The 19,840-nt window shown below is 49.9% G+C and overlaps 9 protein-coding genes across 9 annotated transcripts; 6 read left to right on the top strand and 3 right to left on the bottom strand.

The window, feature by feature from the left end:
• Nucleotides 1–809: 809 nt before the first annotated feature.
• On the top strand, nt 810–2,736 carry N7446_009262 (putative serine/threonine protein kinase; the record flags this gene model as incomplete). Its single annotated transcript, XM_058518007.1, has 2 exons — nt 810–1,913; nt 2,002–2,736. 2 exons carry the CDS (start codon nt 810–812, stop codon nt 2,734–2,736), a joined length of 1,839 nt encoding a protein of 612 aa, XP_058368795.1.
• A 1,046-nt stretch (nt 2,737–3,782) lies between these two features.
• Nucleotides 3,783–6,359, top strand: N7446_009261 (Sad1/UNC domain protein; the record flags this gene model as incomplete). The annotated part of the gene is made up of 1 exon (XM_058518006.1): nt 3,783–6,359. One exon carries the CDS (start codon nt 3,783–3,785, stop codon nt 6,357–6,359), a length of 2,577 nt encoding a protein of 858 aa, XP_058368794.1.
• A 488-nt stretch (nt 6,360–6,847) lies between these two features.
• On the top strand, nt 6,848–7,390 carry N7446_009260 (Spo12 family protein; the record flags this gene model as incomplete). Its single annotated transcript, XM_058518005.1, has 3 exons — nt 6,848–6,999; nt 7,098–7,187; nt 7,297–7,390. 3 exons carry the CDS (start codon nt 6,848–6,850, stop codon nt 7,388–7,390), a joined length of 336 nt encoding a protein of 111 aa, XP_058368793.1.
• Nucleotides 7,391–8,096: 706 nt separating this feature from the next.
• N7446_009259 (uncharacterized protein) lies at nt 8,097–9,790 on the top strand. The gene is made up of 4 exons (XM_058518004.1): nt 8,097–8,254; nt 8,339–8,584; nt 8,703–8,915; nt 8,976–9,790. Exons 1-4 carry the CDS (start codon nt 8,180–8,182, stop codon nt 9,780–9,782), a joined length of 1,341 nt encoding a protein of 446 aa, XP_058368792.1. The 5' UTR covers nt 8,097–8,179; the 3' UTR covers nt 9,783–9,790.
• A 292-nt stretch (nt 9,791–10,082) lies between these two features.
• Nucleotides 10,083–12,062, bottom strand: N7446_009258 (endo-beta-1,2-glucanase; the record flags this gene model as incomplete). Its single annotated transcript, XM_058518003.1, has 8 exons — nt 10,083–10,193; nt 10,256–10,428; nt 10,490–10,761; nt 10,821–10,890; nt 10,941–11,208; nt 11,277–11,400; nt 11,453–11,703; nt 11,763–12,062. The coding sequence occupies 8 exons, from the start codon at nt 12,060–12,062 to the stop codon at nt 10,083–10,085; spliced, it is 1,569 nt and encodes a 522-aa protein (XP_058368791.1).
• Nucleotides 12,063–12,504: 442 nt separating this feature from the next.
• Nucleotides 12,505–14,515, bottom strand: N7446_009257 (fungal specific transcription factor domain-containing protein). The gene is made up of 3 exons (XM_058518002.1): nt 14,381–14,515; nt 12,762–14,315; nt 12,505–12,709 (listed from the first exon to the last, which is right to left on the bottom strand). Exons 1-3 carry the CDS (start codon nt 14,453–14,455, stop codon nt 12,548–12,550), a joined length of 1,791 nt encoding a protein of 596 aa, XP_058368790.1. The 5' UTR covers nt 14,456–14,515; the 3' UTR covers nt 12,505–12,547.
• Nucleotides 14,516–14,794: 279 nt separating this feature from the next.
• N7446_009256 (glycoside hydrolase family 1 protein) lies at nt 14,795–16,436 on the bottom strand (the record flags this gene model as incomplete). Its single annotated transcript, XM_058518001.1, has 4 exons — nt 14,795–14,970; nt 15,021–15,517; nt 15,570–15,856; nt 15,906–16,436. 4 exons carry the CDS (start codon nt 16,434–16,436, stop codon nt 14,795–14,797), a joined length of 1,491 nt encoding a protein of 496 aa, XP_058368789.1.
• Nucleotides 16,437–16,877: 441 nt separating this feature from the next.
• Nucleotides 16,878–18,475, top strand: N7446_009255 (putative MFS hexose transporter; the record flags this gene model as incomplete). The annotated part of the gene is made up of 2 exons (XM_058518000.1): nt 16,878–17,030; nt 17,084–18,475. The coding sequence occupies 2 exons, from the start codon at nt 16,878–16,880 to the stop codon at nt 18,473–18,475; spliced, it is 1,545 nt and encodes a 514-aa protein (XP_058368788.1).
• A 516-nt stretch (nt 18,476–18,991) lies between these two features.
• On the top strand, nt 18,992–19,430 carry N7446_009254 (uncharacterized protein; the record flags this gene model as incomplete). Its single annotated transcript, XM_058517999.1, has 2 exons — nt 18,992–19,110; nt 19,214–19,430. The coding sequence occupies 2 exons, from the start codon at nt 18,992–18,994 to the stop codon at nt 19,428–19,430; spliced, it is 336 nt and encodes a 111-aa protein (XP_058368787.1).
• Nucleotides 19,431–19,840: the final 410 nt, after the last annotated feature.

Genomic DNA, 19,840 nt, shown 5'->3' with positions numbered 1-19,840 from the left:
CATACCTTGGGGCTAGCTGGCATCGAGTACCCCTGCTTTTCCATCTCGGATTAGAAAGGTACTCTACCGGATCCCTCATCAAGCTCAATTAGCCGCTATCACTTTTATCTGGTTGGCCACCCATGACTCAATAATTCTCAATATTTTCAAACTCTTGAGTCACGGCCGCTCTCGCCCTTGAACCCGGTGTTCATAGGATTCTTTGCTTCCTTTTTTTCTCCTATACATCTTCGACTCTTTTCAATTACGATATTACGCAGCGCTTTCCTCTCGACCCCCGTTTCAACATCTTTCACTTTCGGTATCAGGCCGACTCTCAACTTGTTCAAATTACTTGATACCTTGCGTGTCGTCCATCCTTTTTCGGGCCCTCCCCAGTTTAACCACGAAAACGACATACAAATGAGCACATAACGGTCTTTACACATTTCCTTAGCGTCAACAACCCCTCTCGGGTACATTCAGCGCCTCCACGCCTCATCCTCTCCTCTTTTCATCTGTCGATTTACCCACCTTTCATCAGTACATTTTTTATATCACATTTTGAGCCGACATCACTTCTCAAACTACCGTTCTTCTCTTCATCCCCCTTCGGACTCGCCTGATACTTATCTTCCTTGTTTAATCTTCATCAGCCCGGTTGCTTCTTGTTTGCTTTGACGCACTTTGACGCGTTTCTAACACGTGCCTGTGTGATTTGAGCGGTTCATAGATTTGTCTTCTCTCTTTGTTGGAACATTACCTCTCGACTCCTCAACCTCACTCACCTTTTTGCATCTGTCCTTCTTGGGATCAACCATCAAGCCAACATGTCGACCATGGAAAGCTTGAAGAATGATTTTGTTGAGGGGCAGCTTCTGGATGGTCGTTTCCGCACTGTCGCCCCACTCAATCATGGGTCATTTGGCATGGTTTTCCTTGCCAATGACACCAAGACTGGTGAGGATGTCGCTATCAAGCGCCTCATCAAGGCCTCTGCTGCGGACTCTTCCGTCTACCTACCCGAGGATCGGTTTGAAGAACTTGAATGTCACCGTCGATTCGGCTTCCACCCGAATCTGGTCAACTTGATTCATTCCTTCGACACCGAATCTCATACCTATCTCGTCCTGGAGTACTGTGCCAATGGTGATCTATATGAGGCCATTCGTCTGAACCGGGGTCCATTGGAAACCGAACATGTTCGGGACTTCATGCTGCAGCTGATTAGCGCCGTCGAATTCATGCACGCCAATGGCTTGTACCACCGTGACATCAAGCCGGAGAATATCTTCCTGACACAGGACGGTGCCATGAAGCTCGGTGACTTTGGCCTTGCCACTCAGGAAGCTTGGTGTCACGAAGCCTGCGTCGGCAGTGACCGCTATATGGCCCCCGAGCAATACGAACCCTCCACGACAGGCTACTCCCCAGCCAAGGCCGACATCTGGTCTCTGGGTATCTGTCTGTTGAACATTCTTTTTGCTCGGAATCCATTTGTCACTCCTACCGAGTCGGATGTGCTATTCGCGGACTATGTGCGCGATCGCCAGTCTCTCTTCGATATTTTCCCCAACATGTCACAGGATACTTACGAGATCTTGACCCATGCCATGACTATCGACCCTGAGAAGCGTTCCTTGGAAGGTGTACGTGAGGGCATCCTGCGGGCTGTCTCCTTCACTACCGACGATGAGGCTCTTGATGACTTCTGCACCGAGGATCGTGAGGTGGTCGCAGCCAGCGCCAACCGCGAGCCTCTCCGCACTCCATCCATCCAGAGCCCCTACGTCAATCAGGGAGATTCCTTCCCTTGGGCCAAGGCACTCCAGACCAGTCCTCCCCAGGCCATTCGCCAGCTGTCTGCCATCCCGGACAACGAGAGCTACACCGAGGATCTTTTCCCCCCCATCCGAAGTTGCGGGAACCTCATGGTTCTCGGTCAATGCCGATACCCCATCAATGGCTTCCGTTTTGGATTCCCACCTCAGTGAATCCTTCCGCTCGCTTAACCTTCGCAAGCGCCAGGTGCCCTTCCTCCCTCGCTCAGACCCGGTACCCATTACTGGATCTCTACCTTCTCATGCTACCAAGCCTCTGCCATCTTTGTCTATGGTCTTTGGTAAGAACAAGAGCTCGGAGCAGATCTCCAAGAGTTGGTGTGATATGTGGGAGGAGGACGAATCCGAAAGCGAGGACCTTGCCATGTTGCAACGCCGGGAGCAGAACTCTCGCAGCTGGAGCCAAGAGAGCAAGGGAGCTGCCATCCCGGGATTGCGCGAGCAGGACTCCGCTTCCCTCACTCAACGCTCTCATGTCCCAGAATCTGGCTTGAGTAAGGAACTCCGTGAGATGCGGGGAGAGTCTCTGGATATAGACAGCGATTCAAGTACATCCAGCAGCACCCCGCGCCCCATGCGCAACTCGCCCCCTCAAGCCGACAAATGGTCTCGCCTCGGTGATGTTCGCCGTAACTACAAGCCTGATGAGCGTCGCAATGTCAAGTCTCGTGAGGTCTTCGGCCCCAAGAGAGCCACTGCCTCTCAAACTCGTCGACATGATTGGGGCCACGGTTCTTCCGGTTACCGCCATGGACCTCAGACAAAGCGCGAATCCTCTTCTGAAGCTCGTCGCCGACAGCTGTTTGAAAAGGACTGGCGCCGCCATGGGCCTAAGCCTGCTCACACCAATGCATACGACGGTACGGTCGACGACGATCTCGACCTCGTTGGCGGATGGCTCGAGACTGACTTCTAAGCTCGTCCACCTCCACTGTTTCTCTGTTTCATTTTTACCCTGTCGCCCGCTCTTGTTGAGTCCCATTGCGTGTTTCGATTCAGTTGGAAAAAAAAGTTCGAAAATTCTCAACGATAAACTAATCTTCCAATTTCTTGTCCTGTGTCTCTTTGTTTTCGGATTGAGTGTTCTTTATCTCCGCCTTTTCAACAACCATGCAGCGCCTGCGTGCACTGCTTGCTCCCTCCGGTCACCTATCTGTTCTTTTTCTTCTTCTGTATAATATCAGACCGAGGGTGCAGATATTGGCGGAGCGCATTGAACACAAAAAATCAGCAAAAAGGTTAGAAGGCTGGGTCGGAATGCCATGGTGGATGTTCCATTTTTCATGGGAAGGTTTCTTTCGCATTTGGACAAAACGAAGGCGCGGTTTTTCAGGGAAGGATGGGACGAGTTACAGCGAAGGTCGACTGCCTAGCAGCATGACTTGGTTGAAACTGCGGCCGTTTTCTCTTCATTCATGTACTGGACCTCAGGCGCATCCTGTAACTAGTTTTATTTTGGGACAGTCAAAAGGGAAAATTGATCACATCCGCTAAGAAACACATTCCATCCCATAATATGTAGTAAATTGTAGTTTCATCCAATATCCAGGATTCTTATTGCATAGCTGTCACCAAGCGGACTCCATACTTCTCCACACGGGAAAGGCGGTCAGAGCGCTCAACCGTTGAGATGCCGGTCCACTCCCTTGTACTCAGATACCGCTCTTTGTCGCCAATTCCAGTTCATTCACCGTCGCAACACTGCCCAGTCTATCACGCCATCCTATACGTTAAAATCCCCCGAGGCGCCTTAGCGCCGCTTCCTCCCTCTTCCAGCCACCACAATGTGCTTAGCACGCAGGTCAACCCAATAGCTTGAACCACACCGGAACGCTCTTCTGTCAATAGCTCGCAATCGTCGCAGCTAGCCTGTGGCGTCTCGTGCCCGACAGACGAGACATAAAGCTATATCTGCGCCTCTGCCTCGCTGACGCCCTTATCAGTACTTCCTCAACCGACAGCATGGTGACCGCGGGCCGGTCATGGGTGCCCGGGATATACTGCGCCTCGCTTTTGCTTGCGCTTTGCCATAATGCGCTTGGAAACACGAGTGCCCAGCCTTCTCCGAACGCCGCCACTGCCCCGATACCGGTGACGACATGCTCGGCGAAGAGTTCGTGGAAGATTGAGGCGGAGTTATTCCTCTTACCGCCGTGCTTGGAGACGCGCTGGGGACCAGGTCGGGATTTTCTAGGTGGTGCCGTTCCTCCTGAGCCCAGTGCTGTCGATTCCGAATCGGCTGCGGTGCCCAGTGGGATAATCCAAGGGACTGCTAGCACAGCACCCGAGCGGAGCGCAGAGCAAGAACAGGAACAGGATACAGACTCATTATTGGATAGTGCGAGCTTCCTTTCATTCGAAGACTGGAAGAAACAGAATCTAGCGAAGGTCGGACAATCAGCGGAGAATGTTGGCGGGAGCAGACGAGCTGCAGCTGCAGGGAAAGAGGATCGTCGACAGCCGGGGATCAATAATGCGTTGGACTCCTTGGGCGACGATGCAGAGATTGAATTGGACTTTGGTGGGTTCGGCGCTGAGACGCCCGAGGCTAGTCCTACTGCGTGGGGGACGCATATCCCCGCGCGCGACGCGGGCCATGCAGATGCTGCAGATGGCCAAGCCGAGGTGGATGTCTATGCGCAGAGTGCATTGCAGAGAGGTGCATCGCGCCGAAAGGATGCAGGCACCACTTGCAAGGAGCGGTTTAATTATGCTTCCTTTGACTGTGCGGCTACGGTGCTCAAGACGAATTCCGAGTGCAAGGGTTCGTCATCGGTTCTCATTGAGAATAAGGATAGCTACATGTTGAACGAGTGTCGCGCACAGAATAAGTTCCTTATTTTGGAGCTTTGCGATGATATCCTTGTTGACACGGTCGTCCTTGCGAATTATGAGTTCTTCAGCTCCATCTTCCACACGTTCCGCGTTAGTGTCTCGGATCGATATCCTGCTAAACCGGATCAGTGGAAGGAGCTAGGTGTCTATGAAGCGCGGAATACCCGTGAGGTGCAGGCATTTGCTGTTGAAAACTCGCTTATTTGGGCGCGGTATCTGCGCATCGAGTTTCTTACGCATTATGGTCATGAGTTCTTTTGTCCGGTCAGCTTGATCCGTGTTCATGGAACAACCATGATGGAAGAGTATAAGCACGATGAAAGTTCCGATCGGGCAGAGGTCGAGGAGGTGGAGTCTGCTGAGGCCAACCAGCTTCATGAATCGGAGAACAAACCTGTCGATGTCCAGGTACCGGTCGAGGAGCCTGTTGCGCCGGTTGTCACCCGTACTAGAGTTGAGGAAGTTTGCGCCAACACACTGGCAGATCCGAGTGCGCTCTTTGAAAAACTTCTTCATGTGGAGACATGTGGTGTCGATGAAGGGCCGCCTGTCACTACTTCCTCCGCGCCAGCTACGGCAGCCCAGACAAAGGTGCCACCGAAGGAGAACTCTACTGTCACAGCAGGTGTGAGTACCTCAGTGACTATCTCAGGGCCATCTGCTCCTCCCAAGGCTGGAGACGATACGCGAAAGACGGGTGAGTCTGCGAAAGGCGTTGTGACGACCTCAGAAGCATCGTTTGCTTCTTCAGAAACTACCCAGCAGAACACCACATCCGAAACCGCCGGCAAAGCCACCACCAATGCTAAAGAGGAATCGAACATCCCTCCCTCAGAGTCGACCAGACCTACAAATACACAACCACCCTCAGCAAACCCAACTACCCAAGAGTCCTTCTTCAAGTCCGTCCATAAACGACTACAGATGCTCGAGTCAAACTCTACCCTCTCCCTTCTATACATCGAAGAGCAGTCTCGCATTCTGCGGGATGCATTCAACAAAGTTGAGAAACGACAACTTGCAAAGACATCTACATTCCTCGAAAATCTAAATGTCACAGTTCTTCATGAACTGAAAGAATTCCGTGAGCAGTACGACCACGTCTGGAAATCTGTCGCTCTCGAATTCGAGCACCAGCGCATGCAATACCATCGGGAAGTCCATTCCCTCAGCGCCCAGCTAGGCGTGCTAGCCGACGAGCTCGTGTTCCAGAAACGAGTTACCGTCATCCAGAGCATCATGGTCCTCTGCTGCTTTGCTTTAGTCCTGTTTTCACGAGGGTCTGTCAGCAACTATATGGAATTCCCGGGCGTTCAAAGAATGGTCGCCCGGTCCTACAGCCTGCGTTCTTCATCTCCCATCTTCGCCTCTGCCTCGCCGTCTGCAAGTCCTAGTTCCACACGCCCGACGTCGTCTTACCGTGAGAACGGGGGCCACCGCAGGAATATCTCTGACTCGTCCGAGGACAGTGCGACTAGTCCGACAGCTGCTTATGTCCCACCGACACCGACGTCTGATTCCTCGCCGGAGCCCGAAGAGACGCATAAAATGGACCAGCATATCTCCCCGGAGCCTACGTCGGTGCCCACACTTGGAACACCGCATTTCCGCCCTCATAGCACCCCACCTGTCTTGAGAGGACGCATCGTGGACTTGGATGCCACTGACACTCAAGCCGACAATCCGGGGTCGGATGAGCTGTGATTGTGATTCGATTGCTTGCATTCCATGATTTGAAACCTTGGCTGGCCCCAATCATTTCCTTTTCTTTTTTATTTCTATGTATAATGGCACCAGCCACTTTACTGATGACTCTGTATTGGGGATCCTTTGGCGTTATTTTGCATCTGTACAACGACACTGTACTTCTACACTGTATGTTTGGACGATTATATGATTCCCACTTCTAGTAAAATACATTCTGGATTAAATTCTAGGCTCAAAAAGTCAGACATAAACATAACTCATTAAGTCGAACAAGAAGAAGTGAACAATGTGGCGCGTCATAGAGGGCTGTTGCCCTGCCAACAATCACCCATATTTTCTCGTGCACCAACAACACGTTTTTCCCTCTTATCCGATCGATCTGCCTCTGTTTTCAGTCTCTTCTCCCACATCCTCTGCTCTGTCCCACACAGCTACTATTTACTGCTCTTCACATCTCCAAGGACCACCACATCTCACACTCCAAAATGGACACCACACAATCCCAACCCCAACCTCTCGCCGACCGCCCAACAAACACCCACCTCGCCAACACAGACAAGTCTGACCTCAAGGGTGCCGATCCCTCATCGATGGAGTACCACCGCCAGATCTTACAGGGGAAGGTAACAGGCGAGGAGTGAGTATCCCGGTTTTCCCCAGGCATCAATCTTCATGTCCATTCCATGTCCAGACCGCTATTATGAGGCAACATGGCTAACCTCACTTGTTCTTTAGACAACCAACCGCCTACGTCTCGCCTTCAGATGATATCATGAGTCCCTGCACGAAGAAGCTGAGTGATATCAAGGGGAAGCGCTTTAAGAAGTAAGTCTTCTTTGTTTATGCTTGTCCTTTCGGATTACCGAGAACTGCCTCGGCGCGATGTCCCCTAATAGCCTTGTCCAATTTGCTAACATATCTTCTTTCCCCTCAGTGCCGGCAAGCCCCAGTCGCTCTTTGCTAAGCTCGGCAAGAAGAGTTACGAGCAGTCATCGGCTGAGCAGGGCCGAACCGCCAATGCCGAATAATTGAAGTTGGTGTTGATGGCTTGGCCTACCCTACTTTCTTCTTTCATTTCGGGTTTGGGCTCATTGCTTTATTCTTTCTTATTCTATTCTCATTCTGGATGGTTGATCCCTTGGCTTGGGCCTCGGTTTGTGCTGTTCTTCTTTCTTTCCTCGGTATGTCTGGCCTACTCGCGCCGGTCGCTGGGTTGGAGGTAGTGAGGGACGACTCGTTTGAGAGTTTGGACGGACAGAGTCTTGAGTTGAGGTTGTCTGCTATTTTAGGGTGCTTTTCTTCTCTTCTATTTTTTCTTTTGTGATGACCCGCGATGCCTTTCTTTTTTGTGTTTTATTGTGTATCAACGGGTGTTGGGATTTGGGTGTAATTGGGAGGGAGCTTTGGAGCTCATTGGATCAATACAACCTTGGAACCTTTGACTTGATTATATTGTAATCTGGCTTATATTGTCACTCGTATTGGACCTCGGGGATCTGGCCGAGGTTGAAGATCGGTTATAGTATATACGACCCTGGACTGGGGAATTAGGGAACAAAGGGAGAACTAGAGAATAGAGTAGGACATGTTTTACTCTGAATCATACAAGACATCCTCCAGTATATCCCTATTCTCCTACCACTTGTACTGGCAAAGGTACACAGTGTAGCTATACATCCTGGGCCGAGGCAAAACCCGCCACTCTCGGCTTCTCCACACATCTTAGCTCTTTCTCCGCAATCCTCATGGCCTGACCTCTTCTCTTTATATTCAGCATCAAGGCCACTCTCCATTCTCCCATCACATCCCCTTCAATCATGTCTGCCTCAACTCGCATCCCCCCTATCGCCCAGCCGTTCGTCAGCGATCAGGCCAAGCGTACCCTCGACCTGGTACGTACCCCATACCCGGGCGCAAACCCGCCGAGCCAAACCCCCGGTCTATTTCCCTACTTATATACTGATGATTAATTCTAGGTCGAAGAATTCGTCGAGAAGGACTGTATCCCCGCCGATGCTGTCTTTACCGCCCAGCTTGGCGAGGGCGAGAAGCGATGGAACACTACCCCCGCTATCATGGAGACCTTGAAGGAGAAGGCTAAGAAGCTTGGCCTGTGGAACATGTTCCTGCCCAAGAACCACTTCACTCAGGGTGCGGGCTTCTCCAATTTGGAATACGGCTTGATGGCTGAGTTGCTCGGCAAGAGCAAGATTGCTTCCGAGGTGGGTTGCTCTGTTTCTTTATTTCGGTCATTTCTACTGGGCGCATAGCTTGGTATCTTGATTTGATGCCCCAAGGATAATGTGTCCTACGATTGATTACTGACAATCCAATGCACAGGCTACAAACAATGCTGCCCCGGATACTGGTAACATGGAGGTGTTCGCCAAATACGGCAACGACGCACAGAAGAAGCAGTGGCTTGAGCCTCTGCTGCAGGGCAAGATCCGCTCTGCCTTCCTGATGACTGAGCCCGATGTTGCATCTAGCGATGCCACCAACATCGAGCTGAACATCCGCCGCGAAGGCAACGAATATGCCCTCAACGGCTCAGTATGTCCCTTCGACTTCCCATACAAGCTCTGTTTCACATTCGCTAACAAATACCCATAGAAATGGTGGTCCTCGGGTGCTGGTGACCCCCGTTGCTCCATCTACCTAGTAATGGGCAAGACAGACCCTACCAACCGCGACCCCTACAAGCAGCAATCCGTCGTCCTCGTGCCAGCCGGTCTACCCGGCATTACCGTGCACCGCATGCTCCATGTATACGGCTACGATGACGCCCCCCACGGCCACGGCCACATCACATTCAAGGATGTGCGCGTTCCCGTATCAAACATGGTCCTCGGCGAAGGCCGCGGCTTCGAAATCATCCAAGGCCGCCTCGGCCCCGGCCGCATCCATCACGCCATGCGCGCAATCGGTGCAGCAGAGCGCGCCCTCGAATGGCTCATTGCCCGCGTCAACGACGAGCGCAAGAAGACATTCGGCCAGCCGCTCGTCGCACACGGCGTTATCCTAGAGTGGATCGCCAAGTCGCGCATTGAAGTCGATGCTGCCAGACTAATTGTTCTCAATGCGGCTATCAAGATCGATCAGGGTGATGCCAAGGGCGCGCTCAAGGAGATTGCACAGGCCAAGGTCCTCGTGCCGCAGACTGCGCTGGCTATTATTGATCGTGCCGTGCAGGCTTACGGTGCTGCTGGTGTCTGTCAAGACACACCGCTTGCTTATATGTGGGCTGGGATTCGGACGCTGCGTATTGCTGATGGACCCGATGAAGTTCATTTGCAGCAGCTTGGTAAGCGCGAGAATAAGTCGCGCAAGGATGCTGTTACTGCCAAATTGAACTGGCAACGCGATGAGGCTGATCGTTTGCTTATTGCTTCTGGGTTTAATGCTAAGAGTCGCCTGTGAGCATGTGGACTTGGTTACGTTTAGTTTTCTATATCCTGCCTGCTTGCTTGGCTGAATCGAAATAAAAGAATATATCCGTTTCGGGGTCTATGTCCTTCGTCTATGATGCTGGTAGCGGAAATACAAAGCCGTCGAATGAATGACTGAAATAAATTGTTATTTATACCCGTAAGTACCTGCCATCTCGCTATGGGGCCAAGTGTTCCGTGCGTCGAATATCCGAATGATCCTAGGATTCCTACAGTATGGATGAATGTAATGGCCTCGTGTATCGAGTCCATTCATAACACCTCAGCAGATCTATTGGCAGAGAGCAAAATCTGCTAACCCCGTATCGGGAACTATGTCCCGAGGTAGACAGAATGCAACATCCTCGCCCTTAAGATTCTTGAATACACGCGAGTACTCGGTCTAAACCATACCAATTAGCATTCCTACGAAGAGGATAATGGCCCGATAACATAGACACTTACCTCAATAATATCCACAAACTCGTCATAGATTTTGTCCGCCTTCATCTTCTGGCGAACAAAATCGGTCACACCTCCAAGCAGCGCACTGACCGTGGTGACCTTGCTATCCCAAGTAACCAGCGCAGAAACTCCTGTGCCGTCGACACGGGTAGATTCAGTACTTCCATAAATGTCTTAGCAGTAGCGGTCAGTATCAGCATTAGGCCGTAAGGTGCATGGCAAAACGAAACTCACTTTGCATTTTTCTTGCAACGACCATGTTTCTCCACCAGGCCAGACCAACAGACTTGTTAAACAGGATGGTCGGAAACACACTATATGGAGTAATGACATCGAGCTCCTGCACAGTCTGATTCGAGATTAACGGGATACCAGCGTTCGAGATATAACCGATGACATCCCCGGTTGAGGGGTCAGTGATGTTATTGACAGATGCGAACATTCCGGGGACTTTGGTGATGACTGAGTTGCAGGTACGCACACGTTCGGCATTTTCGTATACGCGTCTTGTGGGAATTGTTAGATTGAGAAAATCTAACTTATAGCCGCCTTGGGACCAACGTACCGGACAATATCAATGTCGTAGTATGGCATTTCCATGACCTTCCAGGTTTCATGGCTGGAGAACCAATATCCTAGTCCAAGTCTCAGCAGTGAATTCCAGAAATATTAGCAAGCTTCTGACCTTTCTGGACAGTGATAGGCCCGACATTGCCTACGTGATAGTCCACGCTGACTAGCTGGGGTCGCTTAATTTCCCAGAGTGCTTCCTTGTCAGAATCCGATAGATCAGCGAAGAATTGAAGCCAGAAGGTGAATAGTTCGCCCTCATAAGGGTCATTGAGTAGGCCACTGCCCTCGCAGGTATAGGACTGATCGGGATGATCAACGGGCAGAGACTGATTCTTGAGGTCAATTACGGCGCAAACCTGACCATCGCCCAGGTAAAATATCTGTGCAAATAATCATGAGTACACAAGACTTCAAAGGGAAAACTCTCAGGCTAAGTTTGGAATGTTACCTTCGCAGCAGTCGTCTTGGTATAGTCCATCCAAGTTTGCCACTTCTGAGCGAGTCCAAGATAAGACTTGTTTCCGGTGCTCTCAAGAGCTTGGATGAACCCATATACAGCCCACAGTAGTTCGCTATCGCAATCTCAGGTTAGCATCTGTTTTCAATATATAGGGTATTTCTTACCCATTATCAAGAGCAGGAACTCGGTTTACCCAGTCCCATGTGGGTGTGATATCTTGCGTGCTTGATGTAAACCAAGGCAGGAAGCCACCGAACCCTGGGTATGTCTCGTTGAATTTCAGATAAGTCTGCAACTTGGTCTCCATTATAGAAGCGGCAATCTTGGGGGCTGCAGATGGGTGATCAGGAGAAAGGAAGCGAGCAGCTTGTGAGGAGCCGGAAACTGCATGGGCATACAGCATGATTTGAAGCGCCTATCAATATAGTTTAGCTGAGAACTGAGATCACAACACAGGCTGGATGTCCCACTTGCCTCTTTGCTGGCAGCACTGAATGGATGTTTCAAGGCTCTCTCTCCGGTGACCCAGTCGATGCTGGTTCCATCGTAGGACATGCCGTTGTCCGTGTTATATGAGACGTTATTTTGATGGAACTTACCCTCCCAGTACAGCATGTCATCCAAGAAATCTGTGGGATCGCGAAGTATTTGCTCCTGGGTATATTCGGCTGCAAAGCGACATGATGGCTTGCTCGCTTGGCTTGAAGTTTTGGGTAGGGCCTGGGCCAAACCTAGCCAGAGGACAGTCGATGTAGAAATCTGGCCGAGGCGCATGTTGGCGGATCTTGGCAGTAAGTCAGGATTTGGTATGTTCAAAAAGCTTTGATGTCGAGAAACACCGACTTATATAGACCGCTTCCTGCGCGGATTGAAGTCAAAAACGCAATTACCCCAAGCTCTCTGCCCAGGATTTCCCGCATTTCAAACGTATTTCCTGGACTCTAACTGTGGCCAATCACATCTACGCACGCCCTCAAAAGCTTCGCGCGTGTGGGCTACCCCAAATGTTACTTTATTCGTGTTGACTTCACTGGCCCAGTTTTATTATTTATCCGTAGTATCCAATATGGATTGGACTTTGCGGGGGTAGAGAGCACACCGAAAGGAAGTAAATATCCGAATGGCCGAGAGTCCGGAAAATCGGGGAAATATGTAAACCTCCTGCCTAATTAAGCTTCATTTAGGTTAAACGGCATAAGAGCCCCACTTGGGGAGTCATCTGACAAGATTGCTGAAGAATTATACTACAGTTCGACCTTTCAGAGTAATCGCCGCAATGTATCCGATGCTTTCGAGTCAAGTTCGGTCAAAATATCCAGTAACACCGAGAGATCATTCCGTGCTCGAACAGATAGTGGAGAATTCTCATGCTGATCAATAATCTCTAGCAAACTAGCTCCGATAAGCCGGATCTTTTCCACCTGCTCAATTATTAGAATATGTCCCTAAGTGCTGGTGAGAAATCTGACTTACACATGGTTCGCCATTCACCTGCAGTGTCCAGAAAGGAGCGTCCCGAATGACACGCAGCATGTCGCGTGCGATGTCGGTTTTTCTCAGTAACAACATGTCATTGCGCGTCGGAAGGAAATAGTTGAACTCTTCCAACTTCTGCGTGATTACCATCTTGAGGCAGTGCAATGAGACATGAAGATTTGCCGCTTGGATACCACACTGTCTCATCAAGCTGTTTAGTTGGTTGCTTTCTTCGCCTACGTTGATCATAAGCTTGTCTGGTTGTAGAAGCGAGGGCAAGTCATCGAGCGAGGTAGCAAAAAGCACATAGAGATGATCCAATCGATGCCTCTCCTCGGCTGTAGGTGGTGAACGAGCAATCCCATTTACTGTCCTGCTTTGGTCTATCAGTCGCATCTCCAAAAGCAAATCTGATGCACTTTGCCAGAGCCGGAGATTGGCGTTGAAGCCTGCGATAAAACTCTTCCGACTATTTGTATCATCTGAATCCGCGCTTCTCGGTGTCACGACACTTTCGTCTTCGATGCCCGTGGGATACCCGATGGTGATTCCCGAATCAAATGAGAATTTGTGAATGGTGATTGGCCGATTATTCAAGATAGCGGCTGATTTATCACCGATGTAGACTATCCAGAATGCACGTCGTCGGAACTCTGCCTCGAGAAGCGGGAGACCTTGAAGGGATTCCTCTTCATGCATCTGCATCACCTGCGCCAATCTGGTAGCCTCGCCGAATATATGCCATGACAGTCGTGGTTTGCCAGCTGCATGCATGCAGTTGGAGTGGAAGTATCGAATCGCAACAGAATTGGCATTGGGGTATTCAAGATCGGCCTCCAGGTATGTGATCAAACAGTTGCGAGAAGCCTCAAGAAATATCTCTGCGATGCTTTCTCCTTCAGGGAAGATATTTTTCGGAAGAAGGAATGCTGCCTCGGCACAGACAGCAGTGACTAATGTGAAAGTAACATCTGGCCACAACTCTGGATATTTGAGACTATTGAGCCCGTATATCAAACCATCTTCCGTTGGGTTATTTCTCTGGGTGACAAAGAAGCTGAGTCCATCTCGAAGACTAGGTTCATGAACCAGTGGAATCAAGGGGAAGAGATACTGAAAGAACAGCTCAAAAGAGCGATTTACTGTTCTTTCTAGATTCGCCGATAGATCTCTTGAACATAGTTCATGTGCTAGGTTTTGCCATCGTTGTAAGGCTGATATGGCCCTTGCCGATGCGGCACCCGAGATAGAAGTTCGAACCGTGTGGACTGTTTCAGGCGAGAGCACGGGATCGACCACTGTAAGACTAGAGTCCCATGCATCGAGTGAAACTGCAGCAGTTGGTGTAACGCCCAAGCCAGTATTAGGGCTGTGCCCCGATAAATCCAATGAAGGCGGGGAAGGGCTGCGCAGAGAATTCGGATGAGCTTCATTTCTGGATTTTTGCCGCTTCGTCTTGGGTCCTCGTCGAGCAAGCGGCAAATCAAACGTGCATGAACCTCCCGATAAGCGACAACTGGTGCATATCGACGATGAATCCGAACAGTCGCACTAGTACAGCGTTAGTCTGGCTGCTTGAACTTTGCCGGGACTTTTCCCTTCCACTTGGCGCTCACTTTTGCTTTTCTCCGTCGGCATCGATCACATGCTCTAGCCGGTGCTCGAGATCTAGCAGGACTAATAATTGCCATCACATTTTTCTGCTGGCCTGTGATCTGGGGCGACGGGAAAATGTGACGGGGAAGAGGAGCCCGAGAGCTGTGGATTAGCCTCGTTCAAATACCCCGGACCCTGAATTTCCCCGATGCGGGATGTGGAAACGGGGGATTCCCGATCGAGGCCTTTTTGCGAGATCTAGTCCAACTTTTGTTTTCTCGTTGCTAATGCCAAGTTGAGAGCTTCTAGGAACGGATGGATATGTTGACAAGTAGAAGAGTGTTTGCAGTCTTAGTTCCAATCTAGCCTATCTCGTGATCCCTAAAGATTTGTAAAATGATTCTACTCTAAAAACCTCACACTTGAAAAACCCTTCACATATGTGCCCTAACATTGTTAACAGAAGATATCTCAGCGCCATCTGTCATAGCAGTTATCCGCTCATCGAACATGGTCTTCAATTGCAACGCGGACTTCTTCGGCGTTCTTTCCAAAGTGTCGTAATCGGTGAAAGTGACGCCAAATCGGACACCGTAGCCATCAGACCATTCTAGAAGAGTCAATTTACCAAATTTAGTGAAGGTTTGATGTCAGACTTACCCAAGTTATCCATCAACGACCACGCAAAGTATCCTTTGATATCTGAGCCATCCTCGTTGTAAGCCAGTCCGACAGCATCAATGTGATCCTGGAAATACCGAATCCTATACTCATCTTCGACGGCCTCTTCACGTGTCATCTTGTCCTCACCCGGACAGGGACATCCGTTTTCCGTGATATAGATCGGTTTTCCATATTTCCGGTACACCCTCGTCAGATGCTTGCGGAAAAGACCGGGAGTCGAGCGAAGCCAATGAACACCGCTCGGTTCGCCGACAGACACTTCCTGCTTGTTTTCCTGAAACTCGTCCACGTTTCCCAAGAAATCAGTTTCTGGAGCGGGCCTGTCACGATGACGTGCGAATTGAGAAGTGTAATAGTTCATGCCGTAGAAGTCCATGTCGGCTTCGCGAAGGAGACCAAAATCTGCGTCTGTAAACTTGGGGAGTCTCTCACCGAGCTGCTCTCTCATGCAGACGGGATAATCTTGTGCTAAGCTGCCGAACGAATCAGTATGTGAAACCCCAGATATTCCAAGAGAGTGCTCACCAGACCGGGTTAGCGAACCACCCGATGTGGAATTCCATGCGACGTTCTGCAGCGAGTTGGTCACGCTCATCTTGCCCGTCCCAAGGTTCGTAATAATCGCCATTGAGCGAAATCCCAATCTCGCCCTGTTGAGAAGCTCGGAATCTCTTGTTATACAGGGCAACAGCGCGGGCATGGCTCATGATCAAGGCCTTTCCAACAATCCAGGGCTCTGTGGCTGTGTTGCCCTCCGTGGACTGTGGATTGATGCTGCTTCGGCCTGGTGCATTTCCACCAGTAGCATAACCCTTATATCCGTTAGTTGCTAAGGAAAGTAACATATGTATATGCACTCACAAAGATTGACACAATCCATGGCTCGTTGAGAGTAATCCAATTCTTCACTCTGTCTCCAAAACGCTCATAGCAGATCATGGCATATCGTTCAAAGTCGAGCTGTGACTGTTCCACATCCAACCACCCACCATAGCGGTCATGAAGTGCTTGAGGGAGGTCCCAGTGGTATAAAGTGACCCAAGGAGTGATACCCCTGGCAAGCAAGGAATCAATGAGCTTGTTGTAAAACTCAATGCCAGACTCATTCACCGGGTCATTCCTCCCTCCCAGCGGAATAATCCGAGACCAAGAAATTGAGAATCGGTAGGCCTTTGCTCCGTAACTAGAGAGAAGATCAAAATCCTCGTCAAAGCGGTGGTAGTGATCACAGGCAATATCTCCGTTGGCTCCTTTCGTTCGCGTGGGCTTAAGATGACAAAATGTATCCCAAATTGATTTCCCGCGGCCATCTTCATCGACCGCTCCTTCGATTTGATAGGCAGCTGTTGCGAATCCCCATTGGAAATCACGGGGTAGCGGAATAGGTGGCATGATTGATGCCTTTGTAGTGATTTCGAAAGAGCAGAAACCGCTTGATACACGAAGAAAGCAAGTTGAACAAAATCCAGAGAGCTTACACAGCTTATAGCGAAGGAAACTAACTTGAATTCCAAAATGGAGCTATGCCGCACTGTTTCGGAGATTTGACCAGCATTTCGCCGTTTCCCCGTTTCGCCGTTCCGCCGCCAGGAACCCAACTCAATTCTTCTCTTCCCCACGGGGCATATCCCCGCAAATGCAAGGTCTTTCCTCTCCACGTGTGCTTCGAGTGTTCCGATACCTTAGGGCTATCGGCGCGTCTGCCGTTTCCACAGAGCTGTCACTTCTATAAGAAGTGCAAGGATGCCTTCGGGTTAACGGATCTGCATTCCACTTGGACAGTCGAGCCCGATCTATTTCTTATCTGCAAAGTAGCAGCTCTTTTCTACAGCCATGGCTCCTGCTGCTGCTCATGCTGCCGAGGGCATTATCTCGTCCATCGATGTGGACTCGATGCCGCCTTTCTGGCGTCGGAAGAATGGAATTTTACTCTATTTTCTCCTCACATCGTCCCTGCTGGCAAGTGCAGCGCTCGGTATCGATGGGGTAAGTTCTGTTCCTCTAGCATGTGGACCTATCTCAACTGACAATTCATGCAGTCCATGACGAATGGTATGCAAGTCTTGGAATCCTGGCAAGATCGATTCGGACATCCCGAAGGTGCAAAGCTAGGCTTCTTCGGCGCGGCCAATGCCATTGGTGGCGTAATTCCCTTCATCTTCCTGAGTTGGATCAGTGATAGGCTCGGTCGACGTCTACCAACTGCACTGGGGTCCATCATTATTATCACTGGCGTGATCATCGAGTTCTTCGCCACATCGTTGAACATGTATATTGGTGGGAAGATCGTGCTTGGCGTGGGGTCTTCGCTCATCCAAATGGGTGCTCCTGTCTTGGTCACTGAGCTGTCTCATCCCAAAGAGCGTGTCCAAATCACCACATTCTACAATACCTCTATCGTGCTAGGCTATGTTATCGGTGCCTGGGCGACATTTGGCTGCTACAGAATCACCAGCCAGTGGTCTTGGAGACTTCCAACTCTGATTCAGATTGTTCCCTCTGCATACCAGTTCTGTCTGATTTGGTTCTGCCCCGAGTCACCTAGATGGTTGATTGCGAAGGGCCGCCACCAGGAAGCGCGTCAGATCCTGATCAAATATCACGGGGAGTGCGATCCTAACTCCGAGCTGGTCAATGTCGAGTGTGCCGAGATTCAACAGGCCATTGATAAAGAAGCCGAGAACAACATGAACTGGAAAGACTTTTTCACTTCCCGGGCAAATATCAAGCGCATCTTTCTCTGTTTCGCCACGGCGGTATTCAGCCAGAGCTCTGGTAACTTGCTTGTCTCGAACTATCTTACGCAGATCCTCAAAGACACGGGTTTGAAAACGCAGTACGAAATCACTCTTGTGAATGGAATGGTCACATTGTGGCAATATATTGTTGCCATCTTCGTCACTTTGATTATTGATCGGTTCCGACGCCGTTTCTTCTTCCTCACCGGGTCTGGCGGCGTTCTCGTCACATTCATCGTGTGGACTATTGCCGCTCAGCAATACCTCGAGCACAATTCATTGACCGCTGGTCGGGTTGTGATAGCGTGTATTTTCTTCTTCCAGGCCTTTTACACTTTTGCCTGGACGAACCTTATTGTCACATACCCCCTCGAAGTTGTTACTCTTCAGATGCGAGCCAAGACGTGGGCATTCGTCCTACTCACGATTCAAGTGGCATCTATCTTTGGAAGCTACGTCAACCCCATCGGATTGAAAAATATTGGGTGGAAGTTCTATATCTACTATGATATTTGGGTTTTGATCATCTTCCTTGTTGTTTACTTCTTCTTCGTCGAGACGGCTGGTCCTACCCTTGAGGAGCTGGCCTATCTGTTTGAAGGGGAAGATACGAAGCGCAAGCTAGTCGAGAAGATTGAAGAAAAGAAGGAACAAGTTCAATATGAAGAACATGTGGAGGGCAAGTCTGCATGAGGCTATCTCTTACGAGCTACGACGGGTGGTATGGCGGTGTCGCAGAGGGTCTTGTTTCGGAACGAATGATACCTCCCCGCTATGAATATTTACAAAAATGTATAAGTTAATTGACAGCACATGTACACTTGAAGACGAACAATGTCACATTCCAGTTTCAAAACCTATGCTATCTCGGGTGTAGCCAAACGGCAATTCTGACTATGGCCACACGGCCAAAGCTCCCTTACCTTCTTCGTTAGTAGCCTTGACAAGCTGTTAAATGCGTCTCCTACCTTCCTCCGTAGATCTTGTCTGAGCAGTCTCAACATTGCGCAGTCCTCTAAGACATGAGCCACTGTTTCCTGTGCGCCGCACTCAACCTGTCGTCGCCGAAGCAAAATACCTCGGCCTATTTTGAGAGCCAGAAATGGCCCATCTGCAGTTGGGTCAGCAGGTAGGTCTCACTGCGCCAGATGATCCCTTCAAATTCGCCGAGAGTAGATACCATTACCAGGCCCTACTCCTCTCTTCAAAATGGAAGCCTTACTGTCAGCTGTGAAAGAAGTCAAACGGGCCGACATCCTCGAGCATATCGAGGTCAATGTTTTCAGTGTTATCTCTCTCTACCAAGCCACTCGTCCTCTGCTTGAAAAGTCAATTAAACCCGTCTATGCTATTATGGGATCCACAGCTACGCTTTAGGGTTAGGGGATCATTATCCAATGATGTATAGATACTGATTAGCTCTCTATTTAGACGCCAGCCTCCTGTTCCTAGTGCGGGCTATGGTGCCTCTAAATCCCTTCTCCCCTGGTACAGTATTCGGATTGATTCTGAGGAAGTGTGGCTAGATGCCTTTGTGTTAAACCCCGGTTGGGTTCAGACTGATATGGGAAACTCGGGTGCGAAATTCTACGGTTTTGAATGGGCCCCGGACACTATTGAGAAGTCTACGGCGGCATGGTTGATGTGATTACCAAGGAACTAAAGAGTAGTGTGGTGGCGAGGTCGTTTCCTATAACGGCGAGGTTCGAGAATGGTAGCCCTAAAACAGGCCTAGGAGTAGCAGGATTAGATAAATAGCCCGTAATAAACGAATAGATTCGGTTCGGGTTCTATCTATGTTGGTTTAAGACACTGGACATGTACTGTAGGTAGTAGAAGAAAGAATCAAGTGAATGAATGACTGGTATAAATCGTTATTCAACTCTGAAAACCTAACGCCGAAAAGATGATTCTGCAAACAGCAACGTATGAACATGAACATAAAACTTCAATCCCGACATGACATGCAAATCCCAATATAGGATCATTTATCATTCATTCATCCCAGGCCCGACGAGCCTAAGAATGTTACCCCACAAGGGGCAGAGGGAGTGAAAC

The sequence above is a fragment of the Penicillium canescens genome, assembly GCF_028828765.1.
Source record: "Penicillium canescens strain IBT 15451 chromosome Unknown utg000006l_segment0_segment0, whole genome shotgun sequence".
NCBI lineage: Eukaryota > Fungi > Ascomycota > Eurotiomycetes > Eurotiales > Aspergillaceae > Penicillium > Penicillium canescens.
This window is presented reverse-complemented; position numbering and strand designations above follow the sequence as displayed.

Bases quoted from the DNA above. Each gene is read 5' to 3' on its own strand.
- N7446_009259 (XM_058518004.1), top strand. From the start codon at position 8,180: ATGTCTGCCTCAACTCGCATCCCCCCTATCGCCCAGCCGTTCGTCAGC. The intron at 8,585-8,702 runs GTGGGTTGCTCT...TCCAATGCACAG, and splicing joins AGAGCAAGATTGCTTCCGAG to GCTACAAACAATGCTGCCCC. The intron at 8,916-8,975 runs GTATGTCCCTTC...AAATACCCATAG, and splicing joins AATATGCCCTCAACGGCTCA to AAATGGTGGTCCTCGGGTGC.
- N7446_009257 (XM_058518002.1), bottom strand. From the start codon at position 14,455: ATGGCAATTATTAGTCCTGCTAGATCTCGAGCACCGGCTAGAGCATGT. The intron at 14,316-14,380 runs GTGAGCGCCAAG...ACGCTGTACTAG, and splicing joins GCCGACGGAGAAAAGCAAAA to TGCGACTGTTCGGATTCATC. The intron at 12,710-12,761 runs GTAAGTCAGATT...ATAATTGAGCAG, and splicing joins AGGTGAATGGCGAACCATGT to GTGGAAAAGATCCGGCTTAT.